The sequence below is a fragment of the Rana temporaria genome, chromosome 7, assembly GCF_905171775.1.
Source record: "Rana temporaria chromosome 7, aRanTem1.1, whole genome shotgun sequence".
NCBI classification, from domain to species: domain Eukaryota; kingdom Metazoa; phylum Chordata; class Amphibia; order Anura; family Ranidae; genus Rana; species Rana temporaria.
The window spans coordinates 96,173,619-96,197,203 of NC_053495.1; the positions used below are offsets into that span (position 1 = coordinate 96,173,619).

At 43.0% G+C, this 23,585-nt stretch overlaps 1 protein-coding gene across 2 annotated transcripts in view; it reads left to right on the forward strand.

The window, feature by feature from the left end:
- KIFAP3 (kinesin associated protein 3) overlaps positions 1 to 23,585 on the forward strand; it is a 105,074-nt gene that overhangs the window by 12,204 nt on the left and 69,285 nt on the right. For both annotated transcript variants that reach the window (XM_040359704.1, XM_040359703.1), the window contains exons 2-8: positions 625 to 756; positions 5,394 to 5,548; positions 7,352 to 7,410; positions 9,865 to 10,006; positions 12,740 to 12,839; positions 15,250 to 15,374; positions 17,761 to 17,862. In XM_040359704.1, coding sequence (XP_040215638.1) covers positions 625 to 756; positions 5,394 to 5,548; positions 7,352 to 7,410; positions 9,865 to 10,006; positions 12,740 to 12,839; positions 15,250 to 15,374; positions 17,761 to 17,862 — 815 coding nt within the window. The remainder of the gene's footprint in view (positions 1 to 624; positions 757 to 5,393; positions 5,549 to 7,351; positions 7,411 to 9,864; positions 10,007 to 12,739; positions 12,840 to 15,249; positions 15,375 to 17,760; positions 17,863 to 23,585) is intronic.

Sequence of the window (23,585 nt, forward strand, 5' to 3'; positions counted from 1 at the left end):
TTACTCTGGATCAACTGTGGGTATAGAATTGGGTATATGTGATTTGTATGATATTATTATTATTATTATTTTATTTAAATGTATTTCTTATGGTTGAACTTGATGGACTTGTGTCTTTTTTCAACCTGACTAACTATGTATCGCCATACGTCTGATTTTAGCGGATTGGGTCGTATGTCAGCGGACATGTCACTGCTGACATCTGACGCTCCATAGGCTTGCATGGTGTGGCCATTCAGGTCCGCCGACAAAACTGACAGGTGGACCTGAACGGTCCGACAGTGTGAAAGGGGCCTTAGGCGCGAAGGGATTATAACACTGACAAATGACAATTCATGGCACCATTATGAGCACTCTGGCCCATCCATAAACCATGTTCATAATGTATTCATTCATTTTGATGCAGATCCATAAAAATGTTCCTTGGCCTTCCCACAAATTCTGATGTCCAGTTCTGAGGTTACATTTTGGTGGTGTGTGTGTGTGTGTGTGTGTGATGTACTGGTGTACTGGTGTTTCTGTAAAGACCACCAGTAATTATTCATTGCAGCATCTTAAGCATGCTTTCTGATTTTTGTCCCAAGGATTTCATTATCATTATTTTTACAATGTGTTATTTTATAGAAAAGTGAAAGGAGGAAACATTGATGTCCATCCAAGTGAAAAAGCTCTTATTGTCCATTATGAAGTGGAGGCTACTATTCTCGGGGAGTTGGGTGAGCCCATGCTTGGTGAACGGAAGGAGTGTCAAAAAATGTAAGTTAGAATTAAATCTACTTTCTTTTTTCCCTGTGCTATTACTGTCCTGATAAGAAGTCTCTTTCATACTGGGAACCAATGGATGGTAACAAAGGTGGTTGAGCTGTGGCTTTACTGACTACCAACCAATAACATAACATGCAGCCAGGGGGAACTGTACAGCTGCCACGGCTGTGAAGTAAAGCTCTGCCCGTCAAACATGCCCATTGAAGTCAGTGGTGTCATATCGGAGGTGATTGGCTCGCAGTTGTAGCATGACTTTTCAGTACAAAACCCCTGTCCGCCTGGAAAGAAAAATGGGGGGGAGACGGGACACCTGTTTGGGAGGTGACAGGCATCCTCTGACAATCCACCACAGATTGCTTTTTAGAGGTCGGTAGAAACTGATGTAGGGCGTGAAAGAGGCAAAGACATCATAACATAATACATTAAATAGAATGCATATTGCAATTAGCATGGCCTGGTTCCTCATAAAAGCTGTGGACTATGTGAGCAACTGGTTTCCTGCTATTGATTTTTATTTTTTTTGTGAGTTAATGGTGAAAAATACATGTCAAAGATGTATTGCTTGTATAAAACCGGTAACCCTTTGCATTTTGGCTTTTCCACTTTTCAGAATGTTTGTAAAAATATATAATTGAATTATTGGGTCTCTTGCACATAGGAGTAAAATTTGCCATGTTTTTTATTTATTTATCTGAACACAGGTGTATTGCTGTCTATGGAACGGTGCACACAGCTGTGTAACGATCAGTAATACAGCGATGAGTACAGAGCTGAAAATAAAAATTGAAAGTTTCAGTGCAGTAATTTAATCACATATACGTGTATATTGCAGCACTGCCAAGTAGAAGGGTATGAAGAATTTTGATCATGTATAAGCACACTCACAGCTAGTTTGCTAGTTCTTATATTAATATTCACATTTATGCAAGGTCTTTACAAAACATTTTTGTTAGGATCTCTCTGTCAACAAGAAAGGAAATTATTACGTCTGTGTGCAAGAGGCCTAAGGCCCCATGTACACAGGACGCTTCTAAACGTACATTCAGAGGCAGTTGGACGCTTTTTTCAACTGCCCCTGAACTCATTCAATGTTATCCCGTTATTGCCGTTTTTAGGCAGTTGCGTTTAACAGCGTTTCTTTGAAAGCCAAAAAATGGGTTCAGACGCAGAAGATTTCCACGTTTTCAGATGCCAAACTCGTCTGAAAGCGGTAACCCGTTTCATTTATAGGCATTTTTTTTAAACGCTTTTAAACGTAAACGCGGCAAAACGGACGTTTTAAACGTGGGTTACTATTTGTCAGGTTTAATCATTTAGGAGCAGTTGTAAAAGGGTCCCGGGTACATGAAGCCTTAAAGTAATGACTCCTGTCATGAGAACTTAATGATTCCTGATCAAAACATGTCTTGGATATGGAGAGTTTATAAAATGTACTTGCTAGTATCAATTTCTGTGAACCTTGAGAGCCTCTCAAGCAGAGAAATTAAGGCCTAGATTTCAAACTTAGGAGCTCCCTGGATGGACGGGAAAGGATTTTACAGTATACAAAGGTAAATGCACACACAGTATCTCACAAAAGTGAATCCACCCCTCACATTTTTTAAAATTATTTTATTATATCTTTTCAGTAGTGAGTGTACAGTTTGTATAACAGTGTACGTTTGCTGTGCCCTCATAATAACTCAACAAACAGCCATTAATGTCTAAACCGCTGGCAACAAAGTGAGTACACCCCTAAGTGAAATGTCCAGATTGGGCCCAAGTGTCAATATTTTGTGTGGCCACTAGAGCTGCACGATTCTGGTCAAAATGAGAATCACGATTCTTTTGCTTGGACTAAAGATCAAGATTCTCTCACGATTCTCAAAAACTGAATGCCAGAACCCCCCCCCCCCCTAAATAAATAAATAAACCTGTGATTTATCTGAAAATATGAATATATAAAAAACAGACCAGTGATATGTCTATAATGTTAAAGACCATATAACTCCTATGAAAAAAGCAGAATCAAACTTTGATACTGCTTTTTTCATAGGAGCTATATGGTCTTTAAAGGAGTTGTAAAGGAAAAAGTTTTTTCACCCCATTATACTTACCTGACCCCACAAAAGTCCTGCACGGTCCCGGTCCCGATATTCTCTTTGCCGCTCAGCCTGGCCGCTGATTGGCTAGCGCGGATGGATTGAGAGCAGCGCAGCCATTGGCTGGCGCTGCTGTCAATCACATCCAGTGACGCGGCGTGCCGAGGGGCGGGGCCGGGTGATACAGCGAGCGGCTATGGCCGCTCGCTGTATCACGGGAGCGCGCACGCAATTAGTGACCACTATGGGAGCTCTCGCATTACTGTGGTGACTTATTGCAGGGAGGACCGAGACAACTGCCGAGGGACCCCAGAAGACATGGATCGGGTGCAGTCTGTGCAAAACGAACTGCACTGTGGAGGTAAGTATGACATGTTTGTTATTTAAAAAAAAAAATGTTTCCTTTACAAACCCTTTAACATTATAGTAAACTGTTGGCGCTATATAAATCCTGTATAATAATAATAATAATAATAATAATAATAATTATAGACATATCGCTGGTCTGTTTTTTATACATCAGAAGCAGTACCGCCAGCAACCATTGGGTGGCGCATGGATACACACAGTTGTACAGAACTGTGAGAAAGATTAATACATCAGAAGCAGTTCCTGCCAGCAACCACTGGGTGGCGCATGGATACACACTACAGTCGTACAGAACTGTGAGAGAATCCCAGGCATCCATCCAGTGGCGCAGGCTGCTGACGTCGGTTCCGATATCGGCGCCATTTGCGTTCCACGCTGGTTACATGGAACCGGCGGTGACACAGAAGAATCGTGGGTCATCCTGCGGGGAGAATCGGGATCGCGATTCTCTCCGCGATTAATCGTGCAGCTCTAGTGGCCACCATTATTTTCCAGTACTGCCTGAACCCTTTTGGGGATGGAGTTTACCAGAGCTTCACAGGTTGCCACTGGAATCCTCTTTCACTACTCCATGAGGACATCACGGAGCTGGTGGATGTTAGAGACCTTGCGCTCCTCCACCTTCCATTTGAGGATGCCCCACAGATAATCAATAGGGTTTAGGTCTGGAGACATGCTTGGCCAGTCCATCACCTTTACCCTCCGCTTCTTTAGCAAGGCAGTGGTCGTCTTGGAGGTATGTTTGGGGGTCATTATCATATTGGAATACTGCCCTGCGGCCCAGTCTCCAAAGGGAGGGGACCATGCTTTGCTTCAATATGTCACAGTACATGTTGGCATTCATGGTTCCCTCAATGAACTGTAGCTCCCCAGTGCCGACAGCACTTATGCAGCCCCAGACCATGACACTCCCACCACCATGCTTGACTGTAGGCAAGACGCACTCGTCTTTGTACTCCTCACCTGGTTGCCACCACACACGTTTGACACCATCTGAACCAAATAAATGTATCTTGATCTCATCAGACAACAGGAAATGGTTCCATTAATCCATGTCCTTAGTCAGCTTGTCTCAAGCAAACTGTTTGCAGGCTTTCTTGTGCATCATCTTTAGATGAAGCTTCCTTCTGGGACGACAGCAATGCAGACCAATTTGATGCAGTGTGCGCCGTATAGTCTGAGTACTGACAGACTGACCCCCCTTCCTTCGACCTTTGCAGCAATGCTGGCAGCACTTATATGTCTATTTCCCAAAGATAACCTCTGGATATGATGCTGAGCAAGCGAACTTAACTTCTTTGCTTGACCATGGCAAGGCTGTTCTGAGTGGAACCTGTCCTGTTAAACCGCTGTATGGTCTTGGCCACCATGCTGCAGCTCAGTTTCAGGGTCTTGACAATCTTCTTATAGCCTATGCCATCTTTATGTAAAGCAGCAATTATTTTTTTCAGATCCTAAGAGAGTTCTTTGCCATGAGGTGCCATGTTGAACTTTCAGTGACCAGTATGAGAAAGTGAGAGCGATAACACCAAATTTAACACGCCTGCTCCCCATTCACACCTGAGGCCTTGTAACACTTTAACGAGTCACATGACACTGGGGAGAAAAAATTGCTAATTGGGCCCAATTTGGACATTTTCACTTAGGGGTGTACTCACTTTTATTTTGAGGGGACAGCAAATTGACACTGTTATACAAGCTGTACACTCACTACTGTACATTGTAGCAAAGTGTCATTTCTTCAGTGTCGTCACATGAAAACCTATAATAAAATATTTACAAAGGGGGTGGTACTCACTTTTGTGAGATACTGTATGTTCCAAAGGTTACAAATGCTTAGGCCTCTTCCACGCTGGCAGGCTCAATTGCAATCTGCTTGCTCAGCAATGAATCTGTCCACTGATCCCCTGCTGAGCAGGCGGTTGGTTGGTCTTTGTCCGCTCCGCTAATGCAGAAGCTCAAACAAACAATGCCTACTGGGGCTGGGCACTGCTTATTCATGTGGAGAACAGTACCGACATCATGGATCATGACATCCTGCATTCACAGGAAGTGGTTGGATGACACCGGTTGTGATTCAACCTAAAAGACTGAAGACACTGACAATGTGTTTAGCTAAGGAAACCGTTGTATGTTATAATTAATAGAATTGCCTTTTTTGCTTTTTTATTTATTTAGTATTCGTCTGAAAAGTCTCAATGCCAATACTGATATTTCCTCTCTGGCACGGAAAGTGGTTGAGGAATGTAAACTCATCCATTCAACCAAATTACCAGAAGTAGAACAGTTACTTTATTATCTTCAGAATCGCAGAGATGGGTTAACTAGTAAAGGTAAGAAACCTATGGGTAGCTTTTCATGTATTGCCAGCCTTTTGCTTAACATAGGTCACATGGTCAACTAATGTGGTGCATTGTGGAAAACTGAAGTTACATTTTTTACCTAGTTGCAGACTTTGGGCATGCCCATCCATTCTCTCTGCCCTGCTTCTGGAACCCCCCCCCCCCTAGTGTATAATTGTCTGCTTTGATTATTGTGTGTCTTTGTGTGAACATGTGTGGGGCTTAACAAATAAATGAATACATAAAAAAAAAAAAAAACATTGTGAAGGTGACAGGTTCTCTTTATGGAGACATGAGACCTCTATTGTCTACTGTGTACTCTGCCCATGCAGATCAATTACAGTACATAGTGTTTTTTTTCTTTTGTGTATTTTAGAATCTGAGATCTACCAAATTACTAGCAGCCTGGATATGTATGGAACTTTGTATACAATGGACACACAGGGCTTATTCCAATTATAGTTTCTATAGGACTATACAATATTCTTTGATAAAATATTTATTATGATCGTATTAACATTTTGCAATTCACAGTGATGGATACGTTCTCCACTATTGTTATTATATTCTTAAAGCGGAGGTCCGCCAATTATATATATTTTTTTATATAGTCAGCAGCTACAAATACTGCAGCTACTGACTTTTTAAAAATATGGACACTTACCTGTCCAGGGCGCCCGCGATGTCGGCACCCGAGGCTGACGCGTGTCTTGGCCCTCTGATTACTGCCGCCGCCATCTTCTCTAAGGGAATCAAGAAATGAAGCCTTGGGGCTTCACTCCCAGGTTCCCTACTGCACATGCGCAAGTTGCGCTGCGCAATGGAAATGCTCCCTCCTGTCTTCTATCTCCCAGAACACAGCGGGGGGACAGGAAGTGGCATAGACTATCTGCAGATTCTGCGGATATCTATGCCTGGAAGTAGGTGTAAATACCTGTATTGTACAGGTATCTGCACCCCCCCTCCCCCTGAAAGGTGCCAAATGTGACACCAGAGGGGGGAGGGTTCCGAAAAGCAGAGGTTTACTTTTTGTGTGAACCTCCGCTTTAAGCAATGTTCACATATTCACACCTGTGCGTCCGCGAGGGCCGTAGTTTGCACAGGTAAGAGAGCCCATTCATTACACGCAGGAAAGAAGTCCCTGCACATTTCTTGAAATTGAAGCCCGCTCCACAACCTCGGTTCCCAGCACTGTTGCGATTTCCAATGCGGGCAGCTTGCCATTACGATTAATGGCACACGCTGGGTTCCGCGTTTCTCTGTGTGGATGGTTGCAGCTGCCGACATTTATGCAAGTCCCACAGCGGCAACACCCGCACAGCTGTGAACTTAGCATTAGGCCGCGTACACGCGGTCGGTCCAAACCGCTGAGAATGGTGCGACGGATGGACGTAAAACTCGCGACGTGCTGAAAAAAAACGAAGTTTCAATGCTTCCAAGCATGCGTCAACTTGATTCTGAGCATGCGCGGGTTTTGAACCGATGCTTTTGTGTACTAACCATCGATTTGGACCTATCGGGCAGCGGTCCATCGGTTCGATTTTAAAGCAAGTTCTAACATTTTTGACAGAAGGACAACGGACCGATGGGCCGTACACACGGTCGGTTTGGACCGATGAAACTGGACTTCAGGCCGTTTTCATCGGTTTGGACCGACCGTGTATAAGCGGCCTTAGGGATTACTTTTTTTAAATGGATGATATTTATCTTCATGGTCTTACAATATATTCTTTGTCATGATCCTGTTTTGATTTTGCCATTTGTAAATTTTTGGAAATGTTTCTTCTGTAACAGAAAAGAAGGAAAAGAAGAATGGCAAACCAAAGGATCCACCACCTTTTGAAGGAATGGAGGTAAAGTTTATAGTTGCTTTGAAGAACCTATAGAACAATAAACTGCATTGAAATGACTGCCTGCAAAAGGTGCCTGCACATTATCTGTTTTTTTATTAAGGCAACATAGTCACTTTAATGTGATCTTCCCGCTGGCCAGGGTTTTTTGGTTTTCCCAGAGAAAAGGTACCGAAACTAACCCTCCCTGGCCAGCTTATCAAAGAATCCAAATAGTTTTGAACAAGGTGCAAGGTTTTGAAAAAACACAGGTTATCACACCCAGGAATGCATAGCACGGTAGGCTCAGGAGTACGTACTGTGCAGTGCTGAAGCTGAACTCTTCTTCTTTCCTTGTGCACAGTACACCTCTTCTTCTTCCTCTATCCATAATACTCCTCTTCGTCCCCCTGTCCACAGCTCACCTCTTCTTTCCTTGTGCACAGTACACCTCTTCTTCTTCCTCTATCCATAATACTCCTCTTCGTCCCCCTGTCCACAGCTCACCTCTTCTTTCCTTGTGCACAGTACACCTCTTCTTCTTCCTCCATCCATAATACTCCTCTTCGTCCCCCTGTCCACAGCTCACCTCTTCTTTCCTTGTGCACAGTACACCTCTTCTTCTTCTTCTTCTTCTTCCTCCATCCATAATACTCCTCTTCGTCCCCCTGTCCACAGCTCACCTCTGTACTCCTGAGAGAAAAAAACAAAAATGACTGCTGCACACCATTAAGAGTTATTACTACATTATTAAATGCAAGAAAATAGAGCATAAAAGGCATTAAAAACACACAGGTAACCAATTATGGTATAGTACCCTAGAAGTGACCTGAGAATACACTCACAAAAACGAGACGGCAAAAATCAGTGACAAATTGAAAACTGGAGCTCGATCATCCAATAAGGAGATCCAAGTCCATAACTCACCCATTTTTGCCGTCTCGTTTTTGTGAGTGTATTCTCAGGTCACTTCTAGGGTACTATACCATAATTGGTTACCAGTGTGTTTTTAATGCCTTTTATGCTCTATTTTCTGATATTTAATAAAACGTAGTAATAACTCTTAAGGGTGTGCAGCAGTCATTTTTGTTTTTTTCTCTCTTGGTACATTATATTTTTGATTGCACCCCCCGACAATATCGGTGAGTACTACATATTTGATAAATAGGTGGGATTCCCATATCCTTCTCTCCTTTTTTATACCTCTGTACTCCTCATCCACAGCTCACCTCTTCTTTCCTTGTGCACAGTACACCTCTTCTTCTTCCTCCATCCATAATACTCCTCTTCGTCCCCCTGTCCACAGCTCACCTCTGTACTCCTCATCTGAGGCTCACCTCTTCTTTCGTTGTGCACAGTACACTTATTTTTCTTCTTCCTATCCACAGCTCACCTACATACCCCTACCCAGAGCTCAAATCTGCATCCCCAATCCACAACTCACTTTGTATCCCCTGTCAAGAACTCTCTACGGCACCCTCCCATCCACAACTTCACCTCCAACTACAGCTTATCTCTGCCCCTTCCACATTTCACTTCGGAACCCCCATCTACAGCTCGCCCAAATCCACAGCTTTCACCTCTTCATCCACCGCCCCCCCCCCCCCCCAATTTTTCACCTCTACACAACCTGCCCACCCCCACAGCTCTCGCCTATGCACCACACCCCAACATCCCTAGAGCTGCCTCTCTGCACAACAACCTCCACAACGCTCACATCTGCACAATTTTCTCCCCTTCTTATCTCTCATTTCTGCACAACCTGCCTGCCCCCTCCCCCCTTCCCTTCATAGTTCAATCACATCTTCACGGCGGTGCAGCCAGCACTGCTCTGTTAAGTGTGGGCGGATCTTTTTTTAACAGAACTCGGTTTCCATTTACAGACCTGTGTAGCACAGAACTGAGGAGGAGTTTGAAGGCACTTCTGTCGACTCAGTGCTACATGTCTGACAGGCAGGGGCAGGAACAGAAACGGCTTTCCGAAACAACAGATGCGGGCATTTTTAGCGTCGGCGCTTTGACCTGCACGTGCCCTGGCGATAGCACACAGGAAGTGGATAGTGCTGCTCTCCTCTTCTTCTCACAGGAGACTCTGAGAGCAATGGGAGCCATAGAATCCTGCTGCTATCAGTCAAATCTTGTGAGGAGAGAGTGGGGCATAGTAAAGCGCGCAGTGTGTGTCTATGGACACACACAACATGGAAGCGCAGCACATGGCTTCCTGATGGGGCATTCGCAAGGGGGGAGGAACTCTAGAAGAGGGGGTAAAGGACCGCTCTGTGCAATATCCTTGCACAAACCAGATAATTATAACCTCTTTATTTGAATGCAAAAAAAAATATTACCTTTTTAATCACTTTAAGGGGGAAATCTGAATCTTTTCAGGAGTATGTTAGTGTTTAAAGCTGTTTTACAAACTCTGTAAAAAAAAGTGCTCTATTTCGTATGTCAAACACCCTGAATTTTTTGTGTTTTCAGATTGATGAAGTTGCTAACATTAATGAAATGGATGAATACATTGAATTGCTGTATGAAGAAATTCCTGATAAAGTTCGTGGCTCTGCTTTAATTTTGCAGCTTGCTAGAAATCCAGACAATTTAGAGGAATTATTGCTGAATGGTAAATATTTCTTCTTTTGCAGGTTTCTAATTCGCATGATAAAAATTAAGTGCTTAAAGTGGTTCTAAAGGCTTTTTTTCTCTAAAATAGCAAACATGTTGTACCTACCCGCTTTGTGCAATGGTACCTCCACTTCTGGGGTCCCCTGCCAGCGCTCTTGGCTCCTCTTCCTCTTTTTCTGTGTCTGCCACCATAGCAAGCGGCTTGCTATGGGGGCAGACACGCAGGCTCGATCCCGAGCCAGGCTGTGTGTCTATTGACACACACAGCGTGACTTGGCCCCGCCCCCCACTCCCTCCTCACTAAATTTGACTGACAGCAGCATGAATGAATAGCTCCCACTGCTGCCTGTAAGTCCCTGTGTTAAAGCGGTGGTTCACCATAATGAAACATTTTTTTTTTTATAGCATTAAATTAGGGATAGTAGCGCGAGCTACAGTATGCCTGTATTGATTTTTTTATCCCCGTACTCACTGTGCAATCCTCTATAGAAGATTCCGACTCCCCACGGGGAATGGGCGTTCCTATCAAGAGGGAGGATGATTGACGGCCGGCTATGGTACGTCACGCTTCTCCGGAAATAGCCAAAATAGGACTTGGCGCTTCACGACGCCTGCGCATAGTCTGTGCGCAGGCGCCGTATAGCGCCGTGAAGAGCCGAGACCTGTTCCGGCTATCTTCGGGGAGCGTGACGTGCCATAGCCGGCCGTCAATCATCCTCCCTCTTCATAGGAACGCCCATTCCCCGCGGGGAGTCGGAATCTTCTATAGAGGATTGCACAGTGAGTACGGGGATAAAAAAATCAATACAGGCATACTGTAGCTCGCGCTACTATGCCTAATTTAATGGTAAAATGTTGTCAGTGTGGGTGAACCACCGCTTTAAGGGGGAGAGAGAATGCAACTGGGCAAAGCGCTGGATCGATCCAGGAGTGAGGTACGTGTTAAAAAGGGGAGGTGGGCACAGCAAGTTCTAAAACATTTTAGCTTTAGAACCACTTTAACCATGTATGTGTTTTTTTTTTTTTTTCATGACAATTACTAGTTTACCAGGATTATAAGAAAAAATTGAATTATGTTTTTATTTTCGATCGATTGTTACAGTATTACAGAAGTGGGGGATCTCCTAATCTGCCAATGCTAAGTTTTATTTTGGTGAAAAGCAAACTATTTGCTTTTGCATCTGACCTATTTAGTCGTACTTATGGATATTTAAAATCCCCTATTCCTAACTGCTTGATCCCAATATTTTTACCATTCTTCTGAGATCTACGAAATGTTTAAGAGGGATCAAGTAAACATCAGTAAATTATTACGCCTGTGTACAACTGGCCTAACTGATTATGAAGTATTAGCAGGAGGTCAGCTTCAATTTGTTAGTGCATTTAAAACTGCTAGTACATCTAACACTCCCCTCCATAACAGTGGCGGCTGGTGCTCAAAATATTTTGGGGGGGCGCAAACAAACTGAAAAAAAAACACATCAAATGCAGCCACTGTGCCCATCAAATGCAGCCACTGTGCCCATCAAATGCAGCCACTGTGCCCATCAAATGCAGCCACTGTGCCCATCAAATGCAGCCACTGTGCCCATCAATTGCCACTATTCTGTGCCTCATCAATTGCCGCCAGTGTTCCGCCTCAGATGCCGCCAGTGTGCCCCATCAGATGCCGCCAGTGTGCCCCATCAGATGCCGCCAGTGTGCCCCATCAGATGCCGCCAGTGTGCCCCATCAGATGCCGCCAGTGTGCCCCATCAGATGCCGCCAGTGTGCCCCATCAGATGCCGCCAGTGTGCCCCATCAGATGCCACCAGTGTGCCCCATCAGATGCCACCAGTGTGCCCCATCAGATGCCACCTGCACTTGCCTGTCTCGTAGCGGGTCAGCGGCTGTCTCCTGCACGTTCTCCATGTCTTCTTCCCTTCTCTCTCAGGCGTCCAATCGTTTCAGCCAATCAGGTGACTGGTAATGGACCCGGCAACCTGATTGGCTGAGAGGCGGATTCGGTGTTAGCAGAGCGAACGCCCAGCATGGTGCCCGCTGTTGACTTTTTTGGGCGCCTATTCGAACCTATGGCTCTAATCGGGCCCTTCCAAAAAACACCCCCGCTGCTGTAATTCAGATGCCCGGTGCCCGACAAGGGGCCGGACACCTGAATATGGGGTGTCAGCAGTGACCATAGATAGATTCATGCATTGTATGAATCTATCTATGGTATTTAGAGTGGTGCAGGAGAGAGGGGGTGGCACATCTGCGCCCTTTATGGATGCACCGCCACTGCTCCATAATCACAATACTGATGCCCAAATATTCCCACTATGCTCATTCATCCAGAGCGGTGACTGTATAATACAGGAGGTGTGTTACTAACCAGATCACACGGTGAAAACAGAGGTGGGAGGAGCTTAATGAAAAGAAAAATAATGCAGCCACCACATCTAATGATTGGTATGCTTAAATATATCATTAATACATTTTTGGTTTTATACTGTTTTAAATATATGTGTGTATTTCAGACAACTGCAGAATGAAAATAAAAAACACTCTGGGACTCAACATAGATATAGGTGTAAAAAGGTTCTTAGAGTCAAATAGTTAACTGGTTGGTGAAGACTTGCATTGCGCTGCATCGGTTAAATATGCTGGTTCTTTGAACCCAGTTTGACATTTAAAAAAAATCTAAATTTGATCCAGTTTGATATGTTTTAAGGCAATTTCTTTACTTCTTTAGAAACTGCCCTGGGAGCCCTAGCGAGAGTGTTAAGGGAAGACTGGAAACATAGTGTTGAACTTGCTACTAATATCATTTACATCTTTTTCTGCTTCTCCAGGTAAATATGTTCCACTTGATTTGTAAATGTTCAGTGTTACATGGCATAGTAGAATACAGTAGCTAAAATAGAATGGGTTAATAATATGTGATACCTGATCATCTGCAGAACTTATAGGGTGGAATTCTGTGGATTATTGCCACAGGATTTTTTCTACCATTCCAACCCTACATGTTCAGAAATACTCTTGTTGTGAAAAAGGGTTTTATTTTTCATAATGGTGCCTCTCGGCTTGCAGAACAGTTTTTTATTGACACGTAGTTGGATGGATGGCGCAAATGGCTTGCATCCAAAACTAGAGGTTTTTAAACAAAACTGAAAACCTTGAAAATAATTTGTAATGAACGTAAAAATAAAAAAAATTGTCATGGACAAAAAATTGTCATGGCACAATCATGCCAATGGGTCCATAGGAATGTGCAGGAAGCGGTGGATAAGTTTGCGCACTATTGGGGATGCCAATGCCTTTGTTTGTCAGAACCAAAAATGATTTAGGTGTGTTGGGAGGGTTTGGGAAGCTGCTGTAGGTATGTGGGACTGCTACATAGAGTGTCAACTGTGTTTTGGAGACTCTTACCTCTCACTGTATCGGTTTTGGATTAGGCTAAAGCTGAGCTCCAGGCAAACCACTAAATGCACTGATTAAATACATATACAGGGATATGTTTTCCTGTCATTCTGAGATTTATAAAAAAGAAAAGAAGGGAGCACCGACCTTGTACATTACCAATGGCAAGGTTTTATTCATAAAATGTACAGATACATTTACTACTCGCAAATGAGCTTAAAATCTTAAAGTCTTAACAAACTCCCGACAGTGGAAATTGATCTCAAAATGCCTGCGACCAGGAGCAGATGACAGAGGCTATGCCGTGATTGGTGCCACCTGGTTCCCCCGGTCATCTGGTCCTGGTCGCAGGCATTTTGAGACATCAATTTCCACTGTTGGAAGGTTGTTAAGACAGATTTTAGGCTCATTTGTGAGTAGTAATTTTATCTGTACATTTTTAATAAAACCTTGCCATTGGTAATGCACAAGGTCGGCGCAACCTTCTTTTCTTTTTTGTTTTAGCCTCAAGAATACCCATTGTTCTGAGGAGGGCAGCAAGACTATAGTCATCCCCTATTTCATTGGAAGGCTCTGGTTGTGCCACTTAGTGACTGGCCTCCCGAGCACAGGAGAAAGTTTGTTGTTCTGAGATTTATCCCGCCCTGCCAGATAACACCACCTACTTTGTTAGTTATATACTGTAAAGGGCTCTTTCACATGTCTGTTCATTATGAAGAATGAATCAATATTTATTAACACACCTATATCAATTATAATGTGTTTATGACGCACTGAAAAAGTTTCAAGAATGCTTGATAAACACCCATTAGAGTAATGCTTTTCTAGTGGGAAGTGCTTAAAGGTTAATTTATCTACTTTGAGACGTGGGTAGGTTGTGGTGTTATGGAAGACATTTTTGTGAATTCTCTGCAAGATGTATTCATGTAATTTGATCTTTTTGACACTTGGCTTGGTCCAACTCGGCGTCGCTGAAACCAAAAGCTTTGCCATTGGCAATAATGCTCAATGTCTCTGCTCCTGCCTGGCACTGTCAGTATTGCTGGCTGGTTCAATGCTTTTGCCTGCACACAGAAGCAAAGGGTGTTACCATACGGCTGCTACGTTTAATCAGGAAGTGGCATGAACTGCTCTGTCCTTTTTCTCTATTTACCAGTGCATTCTGGGATGTGGCCTGGTATGGTCCAGGAGGGGCTCGCTAGTCTCCCCCCTGCCGCGTGCTCAGATAAGGGTCTGGCATGGATTTTTGGGGGGACCCCACTCCAATTATTTTGCTGTGGGGGTTTAAAAAAAAATACAAACCTCAGGGTCTGGCATGCTCTGGGGGGAGGCGACCCGGGGAGAAACCCCCACGCCAGGTTTTTTTTTTTTCTTCATTTTGGCGAGGGTTCCCCTTCAACGCACAAGCTGCCCCGCACATCGGATTATCATGATCGGACTTGTGGTGCGACTTCTTTTCCAATCAATGGGCCCTCATAGGGAACCATTGATTTTGAATGGAGGCAGAGAAACGTTGCTAAAAGCTAGCATTGCTAAACGTGCATGAACGCCAATGCAAAAAACTACTAAAGGACGTTTTTGCAGCCACTTTTCTGGCGTTGGTAGTTGCTTTGCAGCTTGCTTTTTCTATAGTCCCGTGTGCATGAGGTCTTACCCTCTATATACAGTCCAGAGTGATGAGGCAGTCAATGTCCACGTCGTTTTGCTCCCTAAAACAAAATGTTTTTTTTTGTTGGGGGGTGTATATTTGACCCAAACTTGACTTTGGGCACAAGTCTAAAAGACATATTTAGAAATTGCTAATTGGCTGAACATAATTATTTATTGTATGTTTTCTTCCAGTTTTTCTCAGTTTCATGGATTAATCACACATTACAAGATAGGAGCTCTCTGTATGAATATAATTGATCATGAGTTAAAGCGTCATGAACTCTGGCAAGAGGAATTAGCCAAAAAGAAGAAAGCAGATATCCTTTCAGCAACATTTTAATATAGTTTTAATTTCATACGCTTGGTAACTTTGTGTTTGTTTTTTTTTTTTTTCATTTTTCATATATGCATTTAGGCTATCGTGAATCCATTTGTGTGTGTGTATATGTATGTATGTATGTACCGTATTTATCGGCGTATAACACGCACCCTAACTTTAAGAGGGACATTTCAGGAAAAAACATTCCACAGTCCCCTACGTATAACACGCAGGCACAGTCTACCCTCTATTTTTAGGGTAAAAAAGTGAGTGTTATACGCCAATAAATACAGTATGTATATGTATGTGTGTATGTGTGTGTGTATGTATATGTGTATATATATATATATATATATATATATATATATATATATATATATATATAAATTATTTTTTTTACTAACTTGCCTATGTTGAACTTCCCGCTTCTAAAGTGCAGGTCATAGGTCCATGGAACTTACAGTTCAAACATGCTGCGCTCTTGCACATCATGCCTGTACAGTCAGTGGAATGACATAAGATTGACAGCCATGGTTAGCATGGTCAGTTTCTGTCATAAAGAGAGGCAAAGGCAGAAACTAGGTATTATTCAACATAGGAAGGGGTAAATGTCGTTGCATTACTACTGACCATGTTCTCTTGCATTAAAGAGGCAGTACCATGCTTTTATTTTTATAAATAGATGTGATGACCACTAATGACTTAAAATTAATGAGAACTATTTTTTTTTCATCTGTATATCCTAAGAAGGAATCTGCACTGTGATTTATTGTAACATTTTTCAAATTTATTGAGAATGTTTAAGAGCTCATAACATTTTGCAGCTTGAGTTTATTTATGGTAATGTGTGTACACAATGACAGGAAGTGAAGGAAAATCTCCCCAAGGAGACACAGGTGGGAAAAAAACTGACAGGGATTATAACTTTACCTTAACTTACTGTGTCCCACTATGCTTGGTTCCACCGAGAATTCCTATGCATTCTGTTCCTTATACGTGTGTAATTTAGATTATTTGTGAGATTTGACATTCATCGTTGTTTTAGTACCGATAAAACTTATGACCCTATCATTTCACTCTGACTTTCTCGGTTTCTGGACGCAGCAGGTTCCCGCAGGGGAGTCCAGGCCGAGCAAAGTAACAGTTAGACACTGGCTAGCAATATCGGTTTCATTGGGTCTTACAGAAGTACTCACAAGTTACCTTTTTGTACATCACTGTTTGTATGATAATGTATGTATTTCATGTCCTGCAGACCAGATCGCCCTTTGTCAGGCAACTGATCTTTTATTTATTTTTTATTTCTGTTAAAACAACAAGTAAACACCTATTGAACCTAAAGGGGTTGTAAAGGTACAATAAATAGCTTCCTTTACCTTAGTGCAGTCCTCCTTCACTTACCTCATCCTTTGATTTTGCTTTTAAATGTCCTTATTTCTTCTGAGAAATCCTCACTTCCTGTTCTTCTGTCTGTAACTCCACACAGTAATGCAAGGCTTTCTCCCTGGTGTGGAGTGTCGTGCTCGCCCCCTCCCTTGGACTACAGGAGAGTCAGGACGCTCTCTATGTTGCAGATAGAGAAAGGAACTGTGTGGTAGTGGGCGTCCTGACTCTCCTTTTGCCCAAGGGAGGGGGCGAGCACGACACTCCACACCAGGGAGAAAGCCTTGCATTACGGTGTGTAGTTACAGACAGAAGAACAGGAAGTGAGGATTTCTCAGAAGAAATTAGGACATTTAAAAGCAAAATCGAAGGATGAGGTAAGTGAAGGAGGACTGCGCTAAGGTAAAGGAAGCTATTTAGGATTTTTTTTTTTTATCTTTACAACCCCTTAACTTACTGTGTCCCAAATGAAAAAAATAAAGTTTTGACTTTTAGTTACTCGGTATCCATAGTAAAGGCTCAGTGTAGTCATGTTGTAGTGCTGACCAGTGAGTCTTTTTCTGTCTCAAGGTAAGAGGAGACTCTAATCCGTCTGACCCTTTTCATAACCTCTATATACATGAATATCTGAATAGTGGTTGAGGGTTCTTGGCTCTCTGACCTAAGCATGTTTTAGCATCCTGGGGTTGCACATCTATGTGTATGCTCCAGTTGCAGCCATAGACTGTAATGAATGTCCATGGATCTGTATGTATGCATATTAAAATTATAGGAAGGGTGAGATGGAGAGGGGTGTATAGGATACTTAAAGTAAAGAAATCACCCATTTTCATTGCTAAACCCTATCATGCTGCTTATGGCATAATCTGTTAAATCCTTGCTTAAACATTTTCATTAAATCTTCCCCCACTTTGTGTTCAAAATGTTTGCAATCCATGGCTGATTTGATGACCTATTTTTAGTATACCGTTTTTACTGTTTTCCTTAACAAATATAAATACTGGATGGTGATGATCCAGATACTCCATCCTTAAAAAAAGAATATGAGAAAGCATACAAGAAATATCAAGGACTTCTTGTTAAACAGGAACAACTTTTACGAGGTAGGTATATCTGATTATATTGCATTTTATTAACTGTGTGTGTGTCATCGTGAAGGGTTCAGAAACAGAAGGAACGAGGGGTTTTCCTAAAGGGAATCTTTTTTTCTTTATTTTAAAGGGTAAAATAAAGAGTTTCCAACACCCTCCTTACTCTTGCAGTCCCTTCTACACTTATCTGCTGCGTATCAATCTGTGCCTGGCCCCGTAGGCTTTGTAGCAGCATGATGCTGGCAATAGCTACCGATCATAGGTCAGTGTGTTTTATGTGGCAGTGCTGACCAGTGAGTCTCTTTTTCTGTCTCAAGGTAAAAAGAGACTCTGGTCAGTCTGGTCATGCCGACCAATGACCTCTAGATATTAACATTATGCTGCTAGACAGCTGCCGTGGTTTTGTATGGCATTTAAAGCAGGGCTGTGGAGTCGGTAGATAAATGTTCCGACTCCGACTCCTCAGTTTTATGTACTTCCGACTCCGACTCCTGTATTAATATGCAAATGTATTTTATACATTCCTTGAGGGAAAGAAACGCAACCTACCACAGGACTACTGGCTGGGAAAAGCCAACAGTCTACTGTATTGCACAGTTTAAGCAAAAGACAAACACAATGAAAACAAAGTTTTTATTAATTTTTTTTAATCCAGGAAGGGGCATTTATTCTAAAACATGATTTTCCTAGGAGAATCCCATAGTCATGTTTAAAGTTTAAGCTAACAATCGGAGTTTACAAGTTTTTATAGCCTTAGCTAAATGACAGCAGTTTTTCCAATGGTTTACAGCTTCATTCTTGAACTATTGGCCCTCCATTCCCTTCACTTATACAAGTGTCTCACTCTCTAGTCCTGCAAAAAAACATATTTATTTAATCCCTTATCAGTGAGAGGCTAGGTTACACATGGACGCTGCGTTCCCTGTAAAAGCAGAACACAACACTATGGAAAGTATAAGTATTGCAGCTCCTAATTGTGCGTTGCGTGCCATATAGTGAAGCACATGAAAAGCATGCTTCTTCACGGTCACTTAACGTGTTCGTTTTGCGGTGACGTGAGGCACTGCATGCATTGGTCTTTATTCTTACAGTAGAGAAGTCATTAATTATAACTTTTTGTGAATTGTTATAATTATAAATATAATTTAAACTTGCTTTTTTTTTTTTTTTTTTATTCCAATCTAAATTTAGTAGGAGTCGGAGTCGGTGCATTGTTTGCCGACTCCGACTCCAGGTACCCAAAATTTCCCCCGACTCCGACTCCTCGACCTCGACTCCGACTCCGACTCCACAGCCCTGATTTAAAGTGTACGAGGAGTGGGTAGTGTGATGGAAATCTTTAAAAAAAAAAAAAAGATTTGTGTAACCTGCTTTAGATTTACCAACAGCTATGTAGTGCAACGGTTTACAAGACTAGATATACATTTAAAGCGTTTAACCCGAAAAAACAAATAAAGATCCTGGGCCAGATTCAGGTACCTGCGCCGCGGCGTAACGTATCCCGTTTACGTTACACCGCCGCAAGTTTTGAGCGTAAGTGCTTGATTCACAAAGCACTTGCCTGTAAACTTACGGCGGTGTAGCGTAAAGGCGTCCGGCGCAAGCCCGCCTAATTCAAATGGGGGCGTGTACCATTTAAATTAGGCGCGCTCCCGCGCTGGACGTACTGCGCATGCTCCGTTTTGAAATTCCCGCCGTGCTTTGCGCGAAGTGACGTCATTTTTTTGAACGGCGACGTGCGTAACGTACTTTCATATTCCCGGACGTCTTACGCAAAAAAAAAAATGTTGTTAAATTCGACGCGGGATTTACGGCCATACTTTAACATGGCTCGTCTAAAGTTAAGCCATGTAAAAGCATGCTTAAGTTTGCGACGGGAAAAAATTACTAGCGACGACGTAACGAACGCGAAAACCTTTGTGGATCGCCGTAAAAGCTCATTTGCATACCCGACGCTGGAAAACGACGCAAACTCCACCCAGCGGCGGCCGAAGTATTGCAGCCTAAGATCCGAAGACGTACGAAGCCGTAAGCCTGTCGGATCTTAGCCAAAAGCCGTCGTATCTTGTTTGTGAATCACAAATTAAGATATGACGCGGCAAATTTGAAAATATGCCGGAGCATCAGTAGATACTCCGGCGTATCTCTTCTGTGAATCTGGCCCCCTGTTCCTTAAAGCAGTGCTTGTGCTGTGTCATTTGGCCCCTCTATCACCTGACATACCTGGCTGATTCTGACAGTTTCTACCTTCCCCCTGTACTTTGACCACAATATGAGCCCTGACACTGTGGTCAGTATACGTGCCTCTGTCATACACTTCTATCTGCAGCTCTCCTGCGTCTCCCTCTGTCCTCCTCCTCCTCTCCCTGCCTGTCATCTATCACTGATCTGCTCCTCTCCCCATTGCATCAAAACTAACTGATCTGTATATCATCCCCTCTGTCAGATGATAAGCTGTGTCCTAGTGCCTGTGCTTTATAAAAAATAAAAAAAATTCTACCTGTTTTAACAGTGTCTCCCAGTGATCACATGACTCCAGGCTCTAAGCTCCTCCTCCCCTCTTCCCTGGCTGACATCAACAGGGGAATCTTGGCCCCGCCTACTGGAGATATCAGATGGGGAGCACAGACAGCCTGGAGTCATCTTATCGCTGGAAGACGCTGTTAAAACGGGTAGAATTTTTTTTTTTTTTTTTTAATAAAGCACAGGCACTAGGATGCACTTTTTTTTTTTTTATCTGACAGAGGGGATGATCTAAAGATGAGATACAGTAAAACCTTGGTTTGAGAGTAACTTGGTTTGAGAGCGTTTTGCAAGACAAGCAAAATGTTTTAATACATTTTGCCTTGATATACAAGTGAGTAGCGTCATGTCACAACTGAGTATAAAAAAGAAGAGAGGAGCCTCTAAGGCCCCTTTCACACTGGGGCGTTTTTCGAGCGTTATTTAAGCATTATTCGAGCGAAGCCTCATCTGCAATCCCAATGTGCTGGTAAAGCACCGCTAAGACCCTAACGTTTTAGGGCATTTTTGCAGTGCCTCAGTGTGAAAGGGTAAGGCGTTTTTACAGCGCTTTCAATTCATTTCAATGGAGAGGGGCGTTTTTGGAGCGTTTTTTTTCAGCGCCCAAAAGCTGCTCCAAAGATGCTACTTGCAGGACTCAGTGTGAAAGGGTTCATTGAGATGCATGGAGAGTGTTTTATGATGCTATAACGCTAAAACGATGTAAAAACGCTTCAGTGTGAAAGGGGTCTAAGTGCAGCAATATGGTTTCATTTAATGAAGGTACAACATTTAGCAACTTATTGCTACACTTAGAGGCACCTCTCTTCTCTTTTATACCCTGTAAAAAAAATGCTTTGATATACAAGTGCTTTGGATTACAAGCATGTTTTTGGAATGAATTATGCTCGCAAACCAAGGTTTTACTGTAGTACAGTGGTTCTCAACCTGGGGGTCGGGACCCCCATGGGGGTCAAATTATGATTTGCCAGGGGTCACCAAATCCTGGGCTGTTCCTGAAGCCCGCACCACTCTCCCAACCTTTTCATGGCTGCCCATCAGGGCTGTTCCTGGAGCCTGCAGCCACCCACTCAGCCACTTCACAGCATGTGGGGGGCACAGACTAGAGGTCGGCTGACTGGTGAGGAATGTGAAATGGGAGGGGCTGGAGGAGACCCCATATCCTGATTTTGGCATAGGTGTCATTGCTGCGAGACACCACAGAGCTGGAGACGCAATGAGTAACAGCACTGCCACTCATCCCATTCCCCCCCAACCAAGGAGTAAGAAAAGGAATAAAAATAGAGAATACACAGAAGGGAGATGAAAAAGGGAGAGAAAGAATAAGAGAGCTAGAAAGACGGCTAGAGAGAGGGATGGGGAAAAAAGAAATTAGGATAGAGAGATAAAAGAGAAAGAAAGGAGAAGAAAGAAAGAGTGGTACATCCTAAAATGTACCATAAGGGTTTTTAATACTGTACAAGAGGAAAGGACTAAATATCCGTGGGTTAGGGGCGCAAATTACTCATCTTGCCTTGGGTACTGACAACCCACGCTACGAAAATTATTTTACTGTTAGGGGTCCCCACACATTGGGAAATTTTATTAAGGGGTCCCGACCCTAGAAAGGTTGAGAACCACTGCTGTAGTACAACCATTTTAATGGATTTTTTTTTTTAACCAATTCAGCACTAGCCAGTAATACCCCTTCATTAAAGAACATTATTTAGTTCTTATTACTGTGATAGTTTGACAATTACTGGGTCATGCAACACTTTGAATGTTATATAATTTTTTGAGACAGATATAATGTTCTTTTGATGGTATTTAATATCCACTGTTATAATTTTTTTTGGGCTATACAAAGGAAAAAAGACCACACATTTTGAAGACAATCAGTTCCTTATTTTTTTGTTATAAAACATATCAAATCAAAATGAGAGGAGATTATGAACCCCCCAAATAACCCCTTTTTGCTTCTCCCCAGCCGCTGCAGCTATTTTTTCACTTCTGAGTGTGTAAAGTACCCTCTCTCCTGTTACTTGCATGCTATGGTTCCTGTCATTACAAGAGACTGTATATGAGCCATGGTATCCTGCAGGGGGAGCAGGTATTTTGCTTAAAGCGGGAGTTCACCCGAAAAACAATTTTTAACATTAGATTGAGGCTCATTTTGGGAAGCAGAATCGGGTGTTTTTTTTTTTTTTAAATCGAAGCAGTACTTACCGTTTTAGAGATAGATCTTCTCCGCCGCTTCCGAGTATGGTCTTCGGGACTGGACGTTGCTATTTGATTGACAGGCTTCCAACGGTCGCATACATCGCGTCACGAGTAGCCGAAACGTCGGTGCGGCTCTATATGGCGCCTGCGCATCGACGTTCGGCTACTTTCGGAAAATTGTGACGGGCTGTATGAGACTGTCGGAAGCCTGTCAATCAAATAGGAACACCCAGTCCCGCAGCCCATACCCGGAAGCGGCAGAGAAGATCTATCTCTAAATCAGTAAGCACTGCTTTGATTTTTTAAAAAAAACACCCGATTCTGCTTCCCAAAATGAGCCTCAATCTAATGTTAAAAATTTAGTTTTTGGGTGAACCTCCACTTTAATATCCCCCCAATCCCCTCCTCTTTCTTCCAAAAAGTTTAATACTTGCAGAAGCTAGGAAGAATCTAAGTGGTAGCGCTTTAATACACAAGCCCCAGAAAGTAATTTATTGCTTCTTCTTTTAAGCAGGGATAGCAGGCGTGCATGTGCCCACTGCACTGCGTGGAAACTGATGCATGTGGCCAGTGGTCACAATGACCACCGGCCACGTGCGATCACAGGCACGAGAGCCAGAACAGGGGCGTGCGTGCGTGTGTAAACACACAAATCCCTGTTCTGAGAGGAGAGACTAGCTAGGAACAATGATCTGTCTTCTCCTCTAGTCGGTTCCTTCGCCCTACAGTTAGAACACACACTGAGGGAACACGGTTAACCCCTTGATCGCCCCCTAGTGTTAACCCCTTCACTGCCAGTGACATTTACACAGTAATCGGTGCATTTTTATAGCACTGGTCGCTGTGTAAGTGTCAATGGTCCCAAAACTTTGTCAAAAGTGTCCGATCTGTCTGCCACAATGTCGCCGTTTCGATTAAAAATCGCAGATCACCGCCATTACTTGTAATTTCCCATAATTGTAGACACTATAACTTTTGCGCAAACCAATCAATATACGCTTATTGCGATTTTC